Genomic DNA, 15,938 nt, shown 5'->3' on the forward strand with positions numbered 1-15,938 from the left:
ATACCAGCACAGATGGGGTTCTTTACTGTTAGAGCAGTGAGACTGTGGATCTCTCTGCCAGAGGAAGTGGTCATGGTGAACTCAATAAAAGAGTTAAAAACGGGCCTGAATAACTTTTCTGATTATAATATTACAAGCTATAGTTACTAGATTCTGGAGAAGGGTCCTTGATTCAGGGATGTATTGTGATCTATTGCTCAGATAACCATGAATTTGCTTCTACCTCATAGTGTTTTGCCTTCATGGGATCAACACTGCAGACTAGTAGGCTGAACTGTCATTTTATCAGACCTACTAGCCTACTGTCCTTTTATGGACATAGTATTATAACATTTGCTTCTACCTCATAGTGTTTTGCCTTCTTGGCATCAACACTGCAGGCTAGTAACATAGTAACGTAGTTCATAAGGTTGAAAAAAGACCAGAGTCCATGAAGTTTAACCTATATCCCTAATGAGTCCCTACTGAGTAAAAACTGTACTTTTATCAGCCTTCCAAACTGTGTAGTCCACTCTTGTGTAGAGTGAATGTTCATTATTAGTGGTCTTCAACCTGCTTGCATTCCAGCTTTTGCTATATTTTAAACACATCTCCCAGCCAGCAGCTGTTAGGGTGTATTGGTATTTGTAGTTTTGAATCAGCTAAAACAGCTGTAAGCTCACAGTTTGGAGATCACTACTGTATAAAGTAGGGTGGACATAGTATTATAACATGACTTTAGACGAGAGTGTTACGCCGAGCGCTCCGGGTCCCCGCTCCTCCCCGGAGCACTCACAGCGTTCTCCTATTCGCAGCGCCCCGGTCAGACCTGCCGACCGGGTGCGCTGCGATAATGTTCCCAGCCGGGATGCGATTCGCGATGTGGGATGCGCCCGCTCGCAATGCGCATCCCGACTCACTTACCAGACCCGTTCCCCGTCTGTGCTGTCCCGGCGCGTGCGGCCCCGCTCCCTAGGGTGCGCGCGCGCCGGGTCTTTGCGATTTAAAGGGCCGGTGCGCCACTGATTGGCGCATGAGGTTTTAATCAGTACCGTCACCTGTGCACTTCCCTACTTATACCTCACTTCCCCTGCACTCCCTTGCCGGATCTTGTTGCCATTGTGCCAGTGAAAGCGTTTCCTTGTGTGTTCCTAGCCTGTGTTCCAGACCTCCTGCCGTTGCCCCTGACTACGATCCTTGCTGCCTGCCCTGACCTTCTGCTACGTCCGACCTTGCTCTTGTCTACTCCCTTGTACCGTGCTTATCTCAGCAGTCAGAGAGGTTGACCCGTTGCCGGTGGATACGACCTGGTTGCTACCGCCGCTGCAAGACCATCCCGCTTTGCGGCAAGCTCTGGTGAATACCAGTAGCAACTTAGAACCGGTCCACCGACACGGTCCACGCCAATCCCTCTCTGGCACAGAGGATCCACCTCCAGCCAGCCGAATCGTGACAAAGAGTGCACTTATGTATCTTCAGTAGATTTTAATAATAGTAAAAATTAGTTAGCTGAGGAATTCCTGCTCCAAAAGTCTAAATCTGTATCTGGGGTATCATGAGTTAACACGTAAAGCTGTTATTTTGTATGGCACACTGCCATTTTAGCATACACTGAGGTTTGGGGAAAGTGTATGAGTTAACATTTGCATTATATATGTACAGGATTAGTGCATCATTGGTCTCATGACATTTCCCAGTCAGGTTTTAGGTAGAAGTTTTTAGAAAAGGTATAGGGAGAAGTTCTCTAGCCCAAACCCCTCTCTCTAGAGTCTCTCTCTAACCAGCATAGTGTGCCTATTTCTTCTAGCTATTCTACTGCTAGGCAGACTAGTTCAGTCCGGGTCAGACTTATAGAAGTATATGCACCTAGTTAGGGTGTACCTCCTAGGTCTAGTCAAGATGTTGAAGCCTCTTCTTTGAACTATTAAAGTTAAAGCTCCAAGCAAGATAACCAAGAATTGCCTGCACTAAAGAACGTAGTCCCTAGAATCTTTCAACCTGAGACAGATCTGTGTCGTGTTCACCGTTATTTCGGCTGTGTGCAGAGTTTCTGAGGATTTCACAGAAAAATTCTTCTCTAGCCCATCCTGTGAGGGCATCTTTCTTCAAGAATTCTGTTTCTAGCTCCAAAAAGGAAAATCTACTAGCAAGACTTAAAGAAATAGCTGAGCAAGGAATCTTCTGCAAACACTTATCTCTATGTGGACTTTCAGTCAGATTTAGTGCTGTGTGGCTAAATAGTAAATACAGCACAAAAAGTTCCTTAGCGTACACCCTGCACATAGTCAACGGCTTTCCTAAGCTGAACGCGCCTGCTCTCGTCAGATCGCAGACTGCTACCCAGCCTTGGGCCCGATAAGTAACGGCATGGGAGACTGTCTGGGAATCCCGGGTGCTGTTGACACCCTGCACATAGTGTATAGCAATGCAAAACTGTGAGTGAAATCTACTAGTATGTGCACCACAGTAGCCACCCCGTGTAGGCCCTCCACTGTAGAGTTTGAGATAATTGGACTTCACCTGTATCTGCAACAGCATTAGTGTAACTACCCCTCTAGTAACCCCACCGAAAAGTTCTAGAAGCACCATAGATACTTTAGTCAGTTTATCTTCTGTCACAGAACTCTAAAAGGGAATTTTTATACATCTGCTCAAAAGACAATGGAGGAGATTTATCAAAACCTGTGTAGAGGAAGAGTTGTGCAGTTGCCTATATTAACCAATCAGATTGCTTCTTTCATTTTTTTTAAAAAGACCTCTACATCATGAAAGAAGCAATTTGATTTCTATTGGCAACTGCACCTCTTTTTATCTACACAGGTTTTCATAAATCTCCCCCTATAACTTTGCAGCCCTTTACTTTCTTGGATTTTGCGCAGTTTGTTGTTGTTTGCAAGTTACTCATATGTCTGGACCCTTTCTAATTGTATTTAACACCACAGGTGCAACCCCAGATACTATACAGTAAAAGTAACTATACAGTAAACTTATTTTTAGAGCTTGCATGGGCTCACAGGGGGATCCACGTAGTTAGCCAGACCACCTGCTACATTTGACACTTGTTAATGTATGGGAATGTTACTGCTTTCTTTGCGTATCGCCAATGTAACTTTTGGTCTATGGGGAGTGGCCAAATGTACTGTAACATGGTATGATATGCATGGTCTACAACCCTTCACAGTCACTTTTAGATTTTCTTTGTCACTTCTGTTAATAGTACGTTTGCCAGTCACGATTCTGACATAAGTTTATACAGACAGTTCAGCTCTGGGGAGATTTGTTTTTTGCAATTGATTTTTAAATCAATGGGGGTTGTATTAGTAAAATGTCATAATGCTGGCTGTTATCCCAAAATCTGTACACTGACTGGCTTGCAATCCCCTAATACCTACATATAGCAGCCATGTATTAAAGTTGGATCCGGCTGTAACAGCTGTGCAACGATTAATATTTCATATCTCTGATCCTACTACAAAGAATTAGGTATCATTGAAGTGCCCAGCATATAAAATGTACAGAAATGAAGGCACAATGGGTAACTACACTACCAAACATGGTGGGCACGGAAATCTCTACCCTTAGATAGCAATAGGCATTTATGAATAACTGTTAGCTTAATGAAATTCTCTTATTCACACACTCTACATCCGATAAAATATATGGTATTCTAGTGGTATAACGTTAAAACACTGTCATGCAGGCCTTCACTTTTGCCTTCACTTACATCATTTTCCCAAGAAGACCCCCTGCCCAGCAGGGTGCAGGAAGAAAAGCCTGCAGCTATTTTCTTTTCAAAATAGTTTTATTAAAGTTTGGAATAAACATGCACAAGTATAATATGGTCAACAGTGCAATGAACAGAAGGCAAGCCTGCAGCTATTTAGGGCAATAAACAGCCTAGGGGATTAAAGGGGTACTCCACTGCCCCAGCGTTCGAAAAATTTTGTTCCGAACGCTGCGGGCTGCAGGGGTCATGACATCACGGCCACGGCCCTCTAATAGACTTGCGTTGAGGGAGCGTGGCATGATGTCATGACCCACCGAAGCCCTCACTCAGTGTTTGGAACAAAATGTTCCGAACACTGGGGCAGTGGACTACCCATTTAAGGAGAGTCTAGGCAGTAAAGTTTATAGGTGCAAAGCCCTGGTTGAAGCTGCACAGTATAACTTTCTCCATTCTTTCAGCAGAAGATTCGGGGTTCTAAAGATTCTGTCCAGGCACAGGCCCCAAATGCCAAGTGATTCCCTTGCTGAACGGAGTTAACTTTGGGCTGTATGCGCTATTTTCAGTAGACTAGATAATATGGCAGACCGCTTATTGAGTCTGATGAAAATAGCGCATATGGCCCCAACATTGACTTAATTCAGGCCAATGAAATGAACAACATCCGTTTTCCACCCTTACAGTACAAGCTGGCATCCTGTTCTCGGCAGGATGCCGACATATTATGTCTGATGGAAGCGGTACCGGATTGTAAACCTAGCCTTAAGACTGGATTACACTGCTAATTTTTATACCCCTACAGATTAATTTAACTACTGAGTGACAGCTGCAGTCCACAGGATTGCATACAACTCAAAGGCCCTGATTTACTAAGAGTGGAGTGTAGTTTTCTTTGTGTTTTTTTTTTATTATGGTATTTACAATTTTTTCCCTCCATTTTGTACTTTTCCCTACAGTTTACTTTATTTTTTTTTACAACTGCTCTGAGCTGTGGGGTTTTCCAGAGCTCAAATCCACCACTGTGAATTTCTGTGGAAATCTTAGTAAATATGTTGAGATTTTTTGAAAATATTGGGGACACGCCCAACAACCCGGCCCATTTTCCGGCGGCCTTTGGTTTTCTAAGTAAAATAGACGGTTGGGTTTCTGAATTTTTTATGCAAATTCTGGCGCACAACCCAACAAAACAGGTCGGGTTTACAGTAATAAATCAGGGCCAATGTGTTGCTTTACCCTGCAGCCAGGGCCAGATTAAGGCTGTCTGGAAGACGGAGCACTTCATTATGATGGGGCCCCCCCGACAGTTCCCCCACATTAGGTGCAGTATAGTTCCCCCACATTAAGTTGAAGTTCCCCCAGATTAGGTGCAGTATAAGTCCCCGCACATTAGGTGTGCAGAACAGTTCCCCCACATTAGGTGTGCAGTACAGTTCCCCCACATTAGGTGTGCAGTACAGTTCCCCCACATTATGTGTGCAGTACAGTTCCCCCACATTAGGTGCAGTATCGTTTCCCACATTAGGTGCAGTATAGTTTCCCCTCATTAGGTGCAGTATAGTTTCCCCTCATTAGGTGCAGTATAGTTTCCCCACGTTATGTGCAGTATAATTCCCCCACGTTAGGTGCAATATAGTTTCCCCATATTAGGTGCAGTATATTTTCCCCACATTAGGTGCAGTATAGTTTCCCCATATTAGGTGCAGTATAGTTTCCCCACATTAGGTGCAGTATAGTTTCCCCACATTAGGTGCAGTATAGTTTCCCCACATTAGGTGCAGTATAGTTTCCCCACTTTAGGTGCAGTATAGTTTCCCCACATTAGGTGCAGTATAGTTCCCCCACATTAGGTGCAGTACAGTTCCCCCACATTAGGTGCAGTATAGTTCCCCCACATTAGGTGCAGTATAGTTCCCCCACATTAGGTGCAGTATAATCCCCCACATTAGGTGCAGTACAGTTCCCCCTCAGACATACAGCCTTCAGCCATATACAGTGTATGGCTGGAGGCTGTATGCCTGTTTACTACCCTACTTCAGTATTCTGACCACCGCTCCAGGGTCACAATCTACTGCTATGGCCTATGGGCCATAGCAGTAGGTCCCGGAACCGGAGAGGAGTGGTGGTTGGAACACTGAAGATGACGTGCCGCTGGTCACTTACCATGCTCGCGCGTCCTCCTCACCGCTCCGCTCTGTTACTATGGACGCACGCACGGGACATCAGTAACGCCTCTGCGTGCGCTACCTCCCGACGGCCCCTGCGTTTTTAAAGTTAATGTGGGGCCGCAGAGAGGTAACCGGGGCATCCTTGTGTCCCGAAAATATTTTTCGGGACACAGGGATGTCCCTAATGTGACGGGGCCCTCTTCGGGCATGGGGCCCGGAGCAGGCGCTCCATGAGCACCAATGATGATCCGGCCCTGCCTGCAGCTGTAGCTCAATAGTTAATATAATTGTTTAGCGCTACAGAAAGTTTTAGTGTAGACCTAGCCTTACCTGGATAACAGGGTTGGTGGGTAAATAATGAATGACTTAAAAGTCTTAGCAGGTTGTGGTCCCCTCGTGGGGACGTATTACCAGTCTTCTATATCAGTTTATTTGGACTGTGGGATGTAAACTGAAGGTGTTACCCATGTATACAGCTCTTGTTACATTTCTTTAGTGTAACCAGAGAATAAGATTTGTGTGACGGCTCTGACTTCGGATGACAGTGATGCCAGTAGAATAGCACACTGTTTTCTGTGCACAGTATGCTCAGTACAATTTAGGGAATGTAACTCTTATCACTAAAGCTGGCAATGAAAAGCGTTTTTTTCATGAAGGATTATGGACTGCCGGTCTCACTGATTAAATGCTGTCATTTTTAGTTTTTTATTCATTTGCAACTGTCACAGCGGGTTTGATATGACATGTTCCTACAGGAGCCGGACTGAGATTTCATTTAGTGGCAATCTCTGCTTCTAACAGGCTGGAGGCTCTGACACCTATAGGTTCTGAGAATTACACAAGCGACGTGCAGCTGTTTGTTTTCAATGCCTAGAACATATTGTTCTGAGGGAAGACGATCTCCAATTTGAAAATATTGTGCTTGTCGGTTCTATCTTTAATATCCTGCTCCTAACCTGATACACTTACAAAATATGTACCTGCAGGTAATTTAAAATACCCCCTACCATTTACACCATATACCGTGACATCTGATCACATGCTAATCTTATTGGAGAATATTTCACCTTAAATTGATTTCACCTTGTAGGTTTTAAGCCCTGGTGGGCAGCGCCCTCTCTCTCTCTATATCTGTTATTTTTACTGTTTCTTTAGTCTGGATGCATAGAATTTGGTCAAATTTTCCTTTAAGTAGCTCTGTAAGCTGATATACTGAGGTAATGGAAATAAAGTAAACCAGTCCACAAAGGTACATTGGGAAAAGGAAAAGATAAGAGTAAGTAGGATCCAGATAAAGACAATTTATTGTATGCATAAAATAGAATTAAAATTAAGTGAACCTCCTGTCGCCTTGGTTAAAATGATAAATACACAATACAAGTGAGTAAAATGATAAATACACAATACAAGTGAGTAAAATGAGAAATATATAATAATCTAAAATATATGTAAAAACAGTCTGGGATCAGTATACCAACTAAGAAAAAAACGGCTGGATGTTATAAAATAGAATAAAATAGGTTGCGCTAGATGTTATGATAGTTCATTGGTGACATAGTGCAAAGTTCAAATAACATAGAAATGTTCAGCAGTGATATTTTGTTGGTGGTATAGTGCACAGTAGCGATATTAAAGATTAATCGGTAGCACAGTGCAACAGTTTAACAATTAGGATGCTGAGGTAGAGGTATTGTATCACGCACAAATTCTGTTCTTATCGTGTACGTTATTGGTTTAGGAGGATGCAGGGTTGGTGCATGGCACCACTCACAGACCTTTAGGGTGTAGGAGAATCTGAAGTCCGGGCTGGCACGGAGGCATCCGGTACTTATAGTTGATACCCGTCAGGGTCTCGGTCTCCAAGTATGTTCAGCGGTGCACGGCTGGCACAGGACAGTGTCCGGCCTTAAGGTAGGTGATCGCCGTGGTGAATGGTGTGGAGATAAGGATGAGTCCAGAGCTGGTACGGGAGTGGATACCGGCGTCCTAGTGTCGGTGATGTGCTAGATAGAATTTGGTCACATTTTCCATCAAGTAGCTCTGTAAGCTGATATACTGACTAAAAATGTCTAGATGTTGTGCGATTTGGTGATATTGCTAGAGAAATGGTCTGTTTAGATAATACTTTACTGTAGAGGGCCCACACATGTTGGTTAACTGTGGTGTAGATACTTGAACAGACTTCACTTACAGTTATGTGGCATGATTACCTATTGCAGAATTGATGGTATGGACATTCTGATTGGTAAGGATCATATGGTTGAAGGAGATCAATATACTTATTGTCTGTTCTGGCACAAGGAGCGGAATGAGATACATGTATATAGACCATAAATACTGAGAATTTTGGCGGTATAGGTTAATGCCTGTTTTCCCTCTTGAAGACACTACGGATGTAACGAAACATGTAGAGGGGGCATAGTCTGTGTTTTAATAAGCGGTCTTTAGAGTGTATATGTACATCCAATGGGTCTGCAGACCATTGAATGATGGCTACATTAAGCTGTACATTCTGATATCATATCATATTATACGATCTGACACTCAGAGACTGTGGTTTTAAGTGACTTACAATTTCACTATTTTTAAAGGGGTACTCCGCTGCTCAGCTTTGGAACAAATTGTTCCGAATGCTGGAGCCGGTGCCAGGAGCTTGTGACGTCATAACCCTGCTCCCTTTGGTTGTCCCCTCAATGCAAGTCTATGGGAGTGGGGCGTGACAGCTTGTCCCATGGTCAATGGTGTTATTGTATATGTTGACCCTGACACACTCTAGGGGTACTTGATTTGAGTTAATACATTTATTTTATTTTATTTATTTATATAGCGCCTACAGATTCCGCAGCGCTTAATACATATGCAGAAATGGCAGTGCAACAGACAATATGTCAATGTATACAAGTTAAACTCTCAATAACCAGAGAACAGTCTTAAAACTTTGGAGAGAGATTCCTCAGCAAGACGACAGGTTTCTCAGACTCTTTATGTCTCTTAACTTCTGCTATGAGGCATATCTGTCCGTACCATACTCTACCCTCATGCACCATACTTTTTTTGTAGGCTCACCTGTCAGTCTTTTCAGTGTTGCACTGCAGCGCTGACTGCCACAATGCTTTCCAGCATGTCAGGTTCTCTGTCGGCCCTCACTGAAGATCAGCACCTCCTCCTCCTGCAAGCCAGCACCTAGAAAGTAATCTCCTTTACAAGAGCTGGCCAGTCCTTATTTACACCAATCAGACAATGTACAAAAAGGTGTGGAATTTACACAAAGACAGCAATGGGGGTATAAACTTACTATTACAATAGAGGGAGAAAGCTGGGAATTACCCCTTAGGCTAGGTTTATTCTGCTGTTGTGCTCTGACCCATTCAGGGTCCATTGGGCTCCATTTTTTTGTATGTAAAGGACTGGAGTGGAGCAAAACTGGCACTGGTTGGTCCTCACAGATTCTGTTGACTTAAATGGGGTTCGTCAGGTGTCCAGTACTTTACAGAACTTAAGGAAAGAAAAAAGATTTGACATGCAGTATTTTTTTTCTCTGCTCAACTCCCGTCCTTCCTTTGGTATGACCGGCAAAGCTTAGCAGAACACGCTGGCAGTGGGAATGAGCCTCTACACTATTCTATTATTACCATCCAGTTTTTAAAAAAAAAGGAAAACTGGTTAGAAATACTTATCGTCCTGGTCATTCACAAGTTGTTATGACTTACTAGAAATTTTTAATCTTTTACATACAAGCAGGTGCTGGGTATTTGAGATTGGACAAATATCCTTTGTTAGGGTTATCTGAGGATTTTTAGCTTTTGAAGACTCAGAGTAAAACCAGTGTTATAGTTTCTATTAGCATCTCCTTTCTAATGGTCTCTCTATGAGACCATGTTTTACAAAGCAGACCATGCTTCCTAATCTGTATCCTCTGAAAACTGATGCATCTAAAGTGATGGAGCTGATGAATCCATCGATTTGTGTTCTCATTCACATATCTCATTACTGCTGCTAGAACACAGCTCCAGAGTCCTTTAAGGAGCTCTGTCCACCTTCTAGAGATACGATGATATCTTAAGCTGTGGAGGTGCTGTGATAAATAAGGTCAATTATGTTGTAATTAACAGCTGTCCCAGGATGCGCAAACAGCCAGAGCGCTTGAAGTTTCGGCAGCTTGTGCCATAAATAACATTCTGCTACTTCTTAGGTGTTTAACATTGCAGATAGTAAAATCTGCATCATAGTGGCTGGATGCCATATGTAAATTTATTTGTATTAAATGCATCTTTGTGTTTCTCTAGACAGGTTTTAAAAAGATAGGCCCACATTTATCATTGTAGGTGTAAGTGAAGCATTTTTTTTACTCCTTTTTTGTGTGCTGGTAATGTGTAGGAGCACCAAATTTATTAAATGGTCACAGAGCATTTGATATATTTTGTGCAGGTCACATCTTTTGAAATTTCTCTCTTCACATACGCCAAAAAGCTAAGCTAAGTCTGGGCTGGTGTAGTTTAGAGACTTTTGAGTGGCATTGCTCCTATTTTGCGCCTTTTCGCAAAAAGGCGCAGTTCATGAAACCCTTCCATATCACGTGTATTGCCAAAATCAGTGGATTGCAACTCAAAATCCGCAGAAATGTGTAAACCAAAAGGAGCAAAAAAATAAACCCTGCTTGCGCCTTTTTCTAGACCTAAAAAACAGTCTAAAGACTATGATAAATGTCGGCCATAGTGTGAAGTTATAAAATCCACAAGATTTATTAATGTATTAAGCCAGTGAAAAGCAATCCAACCACAAGGTGGCTAAAGAAAGTATAAGTGTCTGATCTATACCTAGATGTGCCGCCTAGATGTACAGTGACCCCCCGACCTACGATGGCCCCGACATACGATCATTTCAACATGCAATGGCCTCTCAGAGGCCATCGCATGTTGAATGCAGCATCAACATACGATGCTTTTGTATGTCGGGGCCATCGCATAAACGGCTATCCGGCAGTGTAGACTGCTTCAGCTGCCACCAGATAGCCATTTATAGTGACCCATGTGGTCCGGTGATGATCACTTACCTGTCCTCGGGGCTCCGGCGCGTCCTCTTCGGGATCCTCTTCATTGTCGGTGCTCTCCATCGTTGTCATCACGTCGCTGCGCACGCCGTCCCATCATCCAATAGGAGCGGCACACGTAGCGACGTGATGGCCTCGACGGAGAGCGAGGATGGCGGGGAAGCAGAAGCTTTGGGGGGGACACCACGGGGACGCCGCGACAGCGATGGAGGGTGACATCCAGGGCAGTGGTGACGGTCCGGAGCGGCTGTCCGGGCATGCTGGGTGATGTAGTTTTGCACCATCTGGAGCTCCGCAGGTTGTAGACCACTGTCCTATTCTTTACATTGCACGGATCCTCAACATACAATGGTTTCAACCAACGATGGTCCATTTGGAACGGATTACCATCGTATGTTGAGGGACCACTGTATACAGAATTCATACATGGGGGAGATGAGTGTGATGTATGCAAACTAGTGCAGACAAAAACAGCCTAATATATAGGAAATAATTCCCTTATCCACCATAGTATATAACACATTAGTAATGAAAATAGTAATGGATGCTTTTATATAGTTTGATTTTGCTATTCAATATGTATTGTGTATTATAAATATGCACATATAATATATTATTCTCATTGGAAATTGTTCCTTTTATTTTAGGTCCTGTTTACCAATCTGCCTGTAGTTCATGTCTATGCAATAAGTACCACTGGCCCTTCAGACCCCAAGAAACAGCTGAATACCCTCTACTCCTGCCCAGTGTACAAGAAGCCACGTAGGACTGACCTGACATATGTGTTCTCCTTGTACCTGAAAACTGTATTTGTGCCTGACCACTGGACAATGAGAGGTGTTGCTCTTCTTTGTGACAACAAATAAATAAGTGTATTTCCTGGATATTGGGGAACAACGATCCCCAAGATCTAGAATTATAAATTGTATAACATCACTGTTTTATCTAGAATGAATAGTACTGTACAGGTGGATCACATCCAATATTGCTGTTCTATACTGATCAGATCCAGGTGAAAATCCTATATCTATGGCATGGTTTATACACAATGAATGTCATTGCACTATAGCACTTGTAATTTATAATTTATCTACCATCATATCATAGGGAAGGACCAAATATTAACATTATCCCAAATGAGCTAGATTTATTCTGCACATGTCTACTTTATTATTTCTGTTATTGTTAAGTGCCTTGGCTTACCTGAAAACATTGTATAATTTCTCTATTCCTGTATGCATATTTTACAATATATTAACATTGCTTAATTCTTTTTAGAACATATAATCCCTAATCATAGAGCTGTGTTCATTGCAATGTATATATCTGATTTGAAATTCAATAAATATTGATTTTAACCCCTTAAGGACATGTGTCGTAAATGTTTGGCGCTGCATAGCGCTACTTAGTGCTATGCGCTCACTTCATTCATGGCGGGTCCTGGCGAATGTCAGCATCCGTGGACCCGCCGGTAATGGCGGACATCAACGATCGTGCTGATGTCCGCCATTGACCCTCATATGCGGTGATCAATACAGATCACAGCATCTGCGGCAGTGCAGCATTTAAAGTGGCTGATCTGATCACCCACGGCACTTAAAGGGGCTAATCTGATCGCCCGCGGCACTGCCTCGGGGATCAAATCAGCCAAGATGGCGGATGGAGGTCCCCTCACTTTACCTCCGTCCGTCTCCCCGGGTCTTCTGCACTGATCTGCCTTTCAGCAGAAGCAGAAGATCACCGATAATACTGATCAGTGCTATTCCCTATGCATAGCACTGAACAGTATTAACAATTTAATGATTGCTATAAATAGTCCTCTATGGGGACTAAAAAAGTTTAAAATGTATGTAAAAAAAGTAAAAAATTTTTTGAAAAAGCCCCTCCCCAATAAAGTTTTAAAGCACCCCCTTTCCCCTTAATAATAGAAATAAAAGTAAAAAACTATAAATAATAAACATATTTGGTATCGTTGCGTACGTAAATGTATATATAACGGAAATATATAGTGTTAATGATCCCCCACGGTGAAGAGTGTAAACATAAAAAAATAAAAATTTCCTACATTTCTGCTTTTTTGTCACATCAAACTGCAAAAAATTATTAATAAAAACTGATCAAAAAGTCACATATACCGAAAAGTGATACTAAAACAAACTACAAATCATGGCGCACATTCCTGAATATGGAAAAATAAGAAAGTTAGAGGTGGTCAAAATAGGGCAATTTTAAACATGCTGATTTTGCAAAAAAAATAAAAGTTTGGGATTTTTTAAAAGCAGTACAATAATAGAAATGTATGTAACCATGGGTATCATTTTAATCGTATTGACCCAGAGAATAAAGAAAACATGAAGTAGTAGTTTCTCTGCTGACTACTTAGGTCCATTTTAGGAACTGTCCAGAGCAAGAGCAAATCCCCATAGCAAACCTATCCTGCTCTAGACAGTTCCTGACATGGACAAAGGTGTCAGCAGAGACCACTTGTGGTCAGGCAGAAAGGAAGTTCCAAAAGAAAAGAACTTGCTCTGTGGTATACAGCAGCTGAGAAGTACTGGAAGGATTAAGATTTAGAGATAATTTAAAATCTTTTAAACTTTCTGGCACCAGTTGATTTAAAAAAAATATATAGTTTTCCAATGGAGTACCACTTTGAGAACTGTGAAAAAGATGGCATAACATTTACAGAGGGGGCGGGGTTGGGCTGCGTTAGCTCCCTGCTATGCTTGGTCCTGCGCCTCACTTCTGGGTCTCTGCTAAGCTGTCAGCAGTGTGGGGGTTGGACCAGTGGAACCTCCAGCATCTCAAAAACAGAGTCCCAATTTCCCTTTGCAGGGAGTAAAGGGTGTACACGGCCCCCTTTATGCATTACTTATCCAGTACGGTGAATGTCGTAAACATAAAAAAAAACTAAACCCCAGAATTAAGTCTGATCAATACCAAAATGGTAGTGTTAAAAACAACAGATTATGGTGCAAAAAAATTAGCCCAGTATTCAGAAAAATAAAAGTCATAGGGGTCAGAAACTGTTATTTAAAATTTTTATTTCTAAAAAGTTTTTTGCATTTTTTTTTTTTAATTAGTAAAACATGATGCAAACTTTACAAACTGGATAGTGTTATAATCGCACCGACCTAAAGTATTAAGATTACATCTTAGCTTGACCGCACAGTGAAGAAAAAATTCAAATTGTAGAAACAGTAATGCTTGGCATCAGCCTCCCGCTAAGTGAACCCGCTCTCCCTTTTGCAATAGCTCTATTACAAGGTGCTCCGCATTGTCAGAATGGCTAAACTGGTAGGTGGGGGTGCGTGTCCGTAGGGCACAAGGCAAATAGATAATCACTGTGATATGTAGAAAATTCTGAACGCACTCACCCCGTTCTCAGTTGCGATCATTTTCATCTTTATTTGGTAGAAAAAGGTGGATTATAAGGCATATACAACATTCCGGGGAGTGTGGTGCAGGACGCTGCTAAGTGTAAGTATTTATTGCAAAATGGGAAAACATTCATGTGGAATACTCTCAAAAAATGCTAGCTTTGGTCCTACAACAAAATGAAGTCAAATATGCTGCTATGGCTGAAACTCTGGGATGATCTAAAGTAGAATTACGTACACGACTTACTGAACCGCAACGCCAGACATTCCTGAAAAAATTGGATAGTTAATTAATTAATCTACAAAGCACAATAAAAGACAAGAAGCGTGACAAGTTCTGGGACAAGACAGACCTCGAAACCTAAAAATAGTAAACCTAAAACAGACTAGAATAGAAAGCAAAGGAGGAACGAGAAAAAAACACACATAAAGCAGATTTTCTGACAACTGAGTCAGTCTAACGGCTCAGAAGAAAGAGAAAGGGAGCCAAAAAACAAGTATCTGCTGCTGTTTCAAATAGAGGGACTGAGATACCCCCTTTAGTAGGAGGAAGACCTAACGAGGGAGAAAGAGGAAAAACAAGTTGGGACTCAAGAACCAGCATGAAGCTCAAGCAAGTTGGCTGGCGAAATTAAAAGAACAGCAAGATAAACATAAAGTGACATTACCAATAAAACCACCCAATATCGCCCCCATCATTAACTTGACAGACATACCCCTTGAAGGTGTTGCTATATCTGTCTTAGAAAAAGGACTTAACTATTGCATAACAAAAGGGTTTAATATAGTTAATCTAGAAATAGGTTTGTTTAAAAATATATGTAAACTTAATATAAAAAAATCTTAAATAATAAAAAGTATCTGATAGAAAAGAAGGAGAAAACCCGATTTCAATAGGACCTTAAGGTTTTAGTCTGTTGTTTGGCCCAAGTGAAAGGGATACAGAATGTCTATCCACTTTAATGGAATTATTAGGAGTCGATCCTGTTACTGAACAAATATCATCTATAGATACTGAATTTTTCTCCGGAGGTATTAGATCCACATTTAACCCCCCTGTTACCCCAGGCAGCAGCCTGGATTTCTTCCAGCAAAAAGTTATGGAGGATGTCAGAGCCTTAAAATATCCAGAAGACAGCCCTAACTTTACACCTCAAGAGAAAAAAGCACTATCATGGTTGAAATCACTAGAGGGGATTGTTCTAAAAAGATCAGACATGGGGGGCAACGTAGTACTTATGACAAAAGAATATTATGTTGCAGAAGCTCATTGACCCAGACAATTTTCACTGTAGGACCCGGCCATTTTTTGCACATCTAACCACTGTCACTTTAACCCCTTAAGGACGGAGCCCATTTTCACCTCTAGGACGAAGCCCTTTTTTGCAAATCTGACCACTGTCACTTTAAACATTAATAACTCTGGAATGCTTTTACTTATCATTCTGATTCTGAGATTGTTTTTTCGTGACATATTCTACTTTAACATAGTAGTAAATTTTTGTGGTAACTTGCATCCTTTCTTGTTGAAAAATCACCAAATTTGATGAAAAAATAAAAAATTTTGCATTTTTCTAACTTTGAAGCTCTCTGCTTGTAAGGAAAATGGATATTCCAAATAATTTTTTTTGGGGATTCAC

The 15,938-nt window shown here is 41.8% G+C and overlaps 1 protein-coding gene across 3 annotated transcripts in view; it reads left to right on the plus strand.

Moving 5' to 3' along the window:
• The window catches only part of LOC130273684 (dynein axonemal heavy chain 5-like), a 334,039-nt gene extending 321,762 nt beyond the window's left edge, over nt 1-12,277 (plus strand). For all 3 annotated transcript variants that reach the window (XM_056520899.1, XM_056520897.1, XM_056520898.1), the window contains exon 77: nt 11,566-12,277. In XM_056520899.1, the coding sequence (XP_056376874.1) occupies nt 11,566-11,784 (219 nt within the window). In that variant the 3' untranslated portion in view covers nt 11,785-12,277. The remainder of the gene's footprint in view (nt 1-11,565) is intronic.
• Nucleotides 12,278-15,938: the final 3,661 nt, after the last annotated feature.

This window comes from Hyla sarda, chromosome 5 (genome assembly GCF_029499605.1).
Source record: "Hyla sarda isolate aHylSar1 chromosome 5, aHylSar1.hap1, whole genome shotgun sequence".
NCBI lineage: Eukaryota > Metazoa > Chordata > Amphibia > Anura > Hylidae > Hyla > Hyla sarda.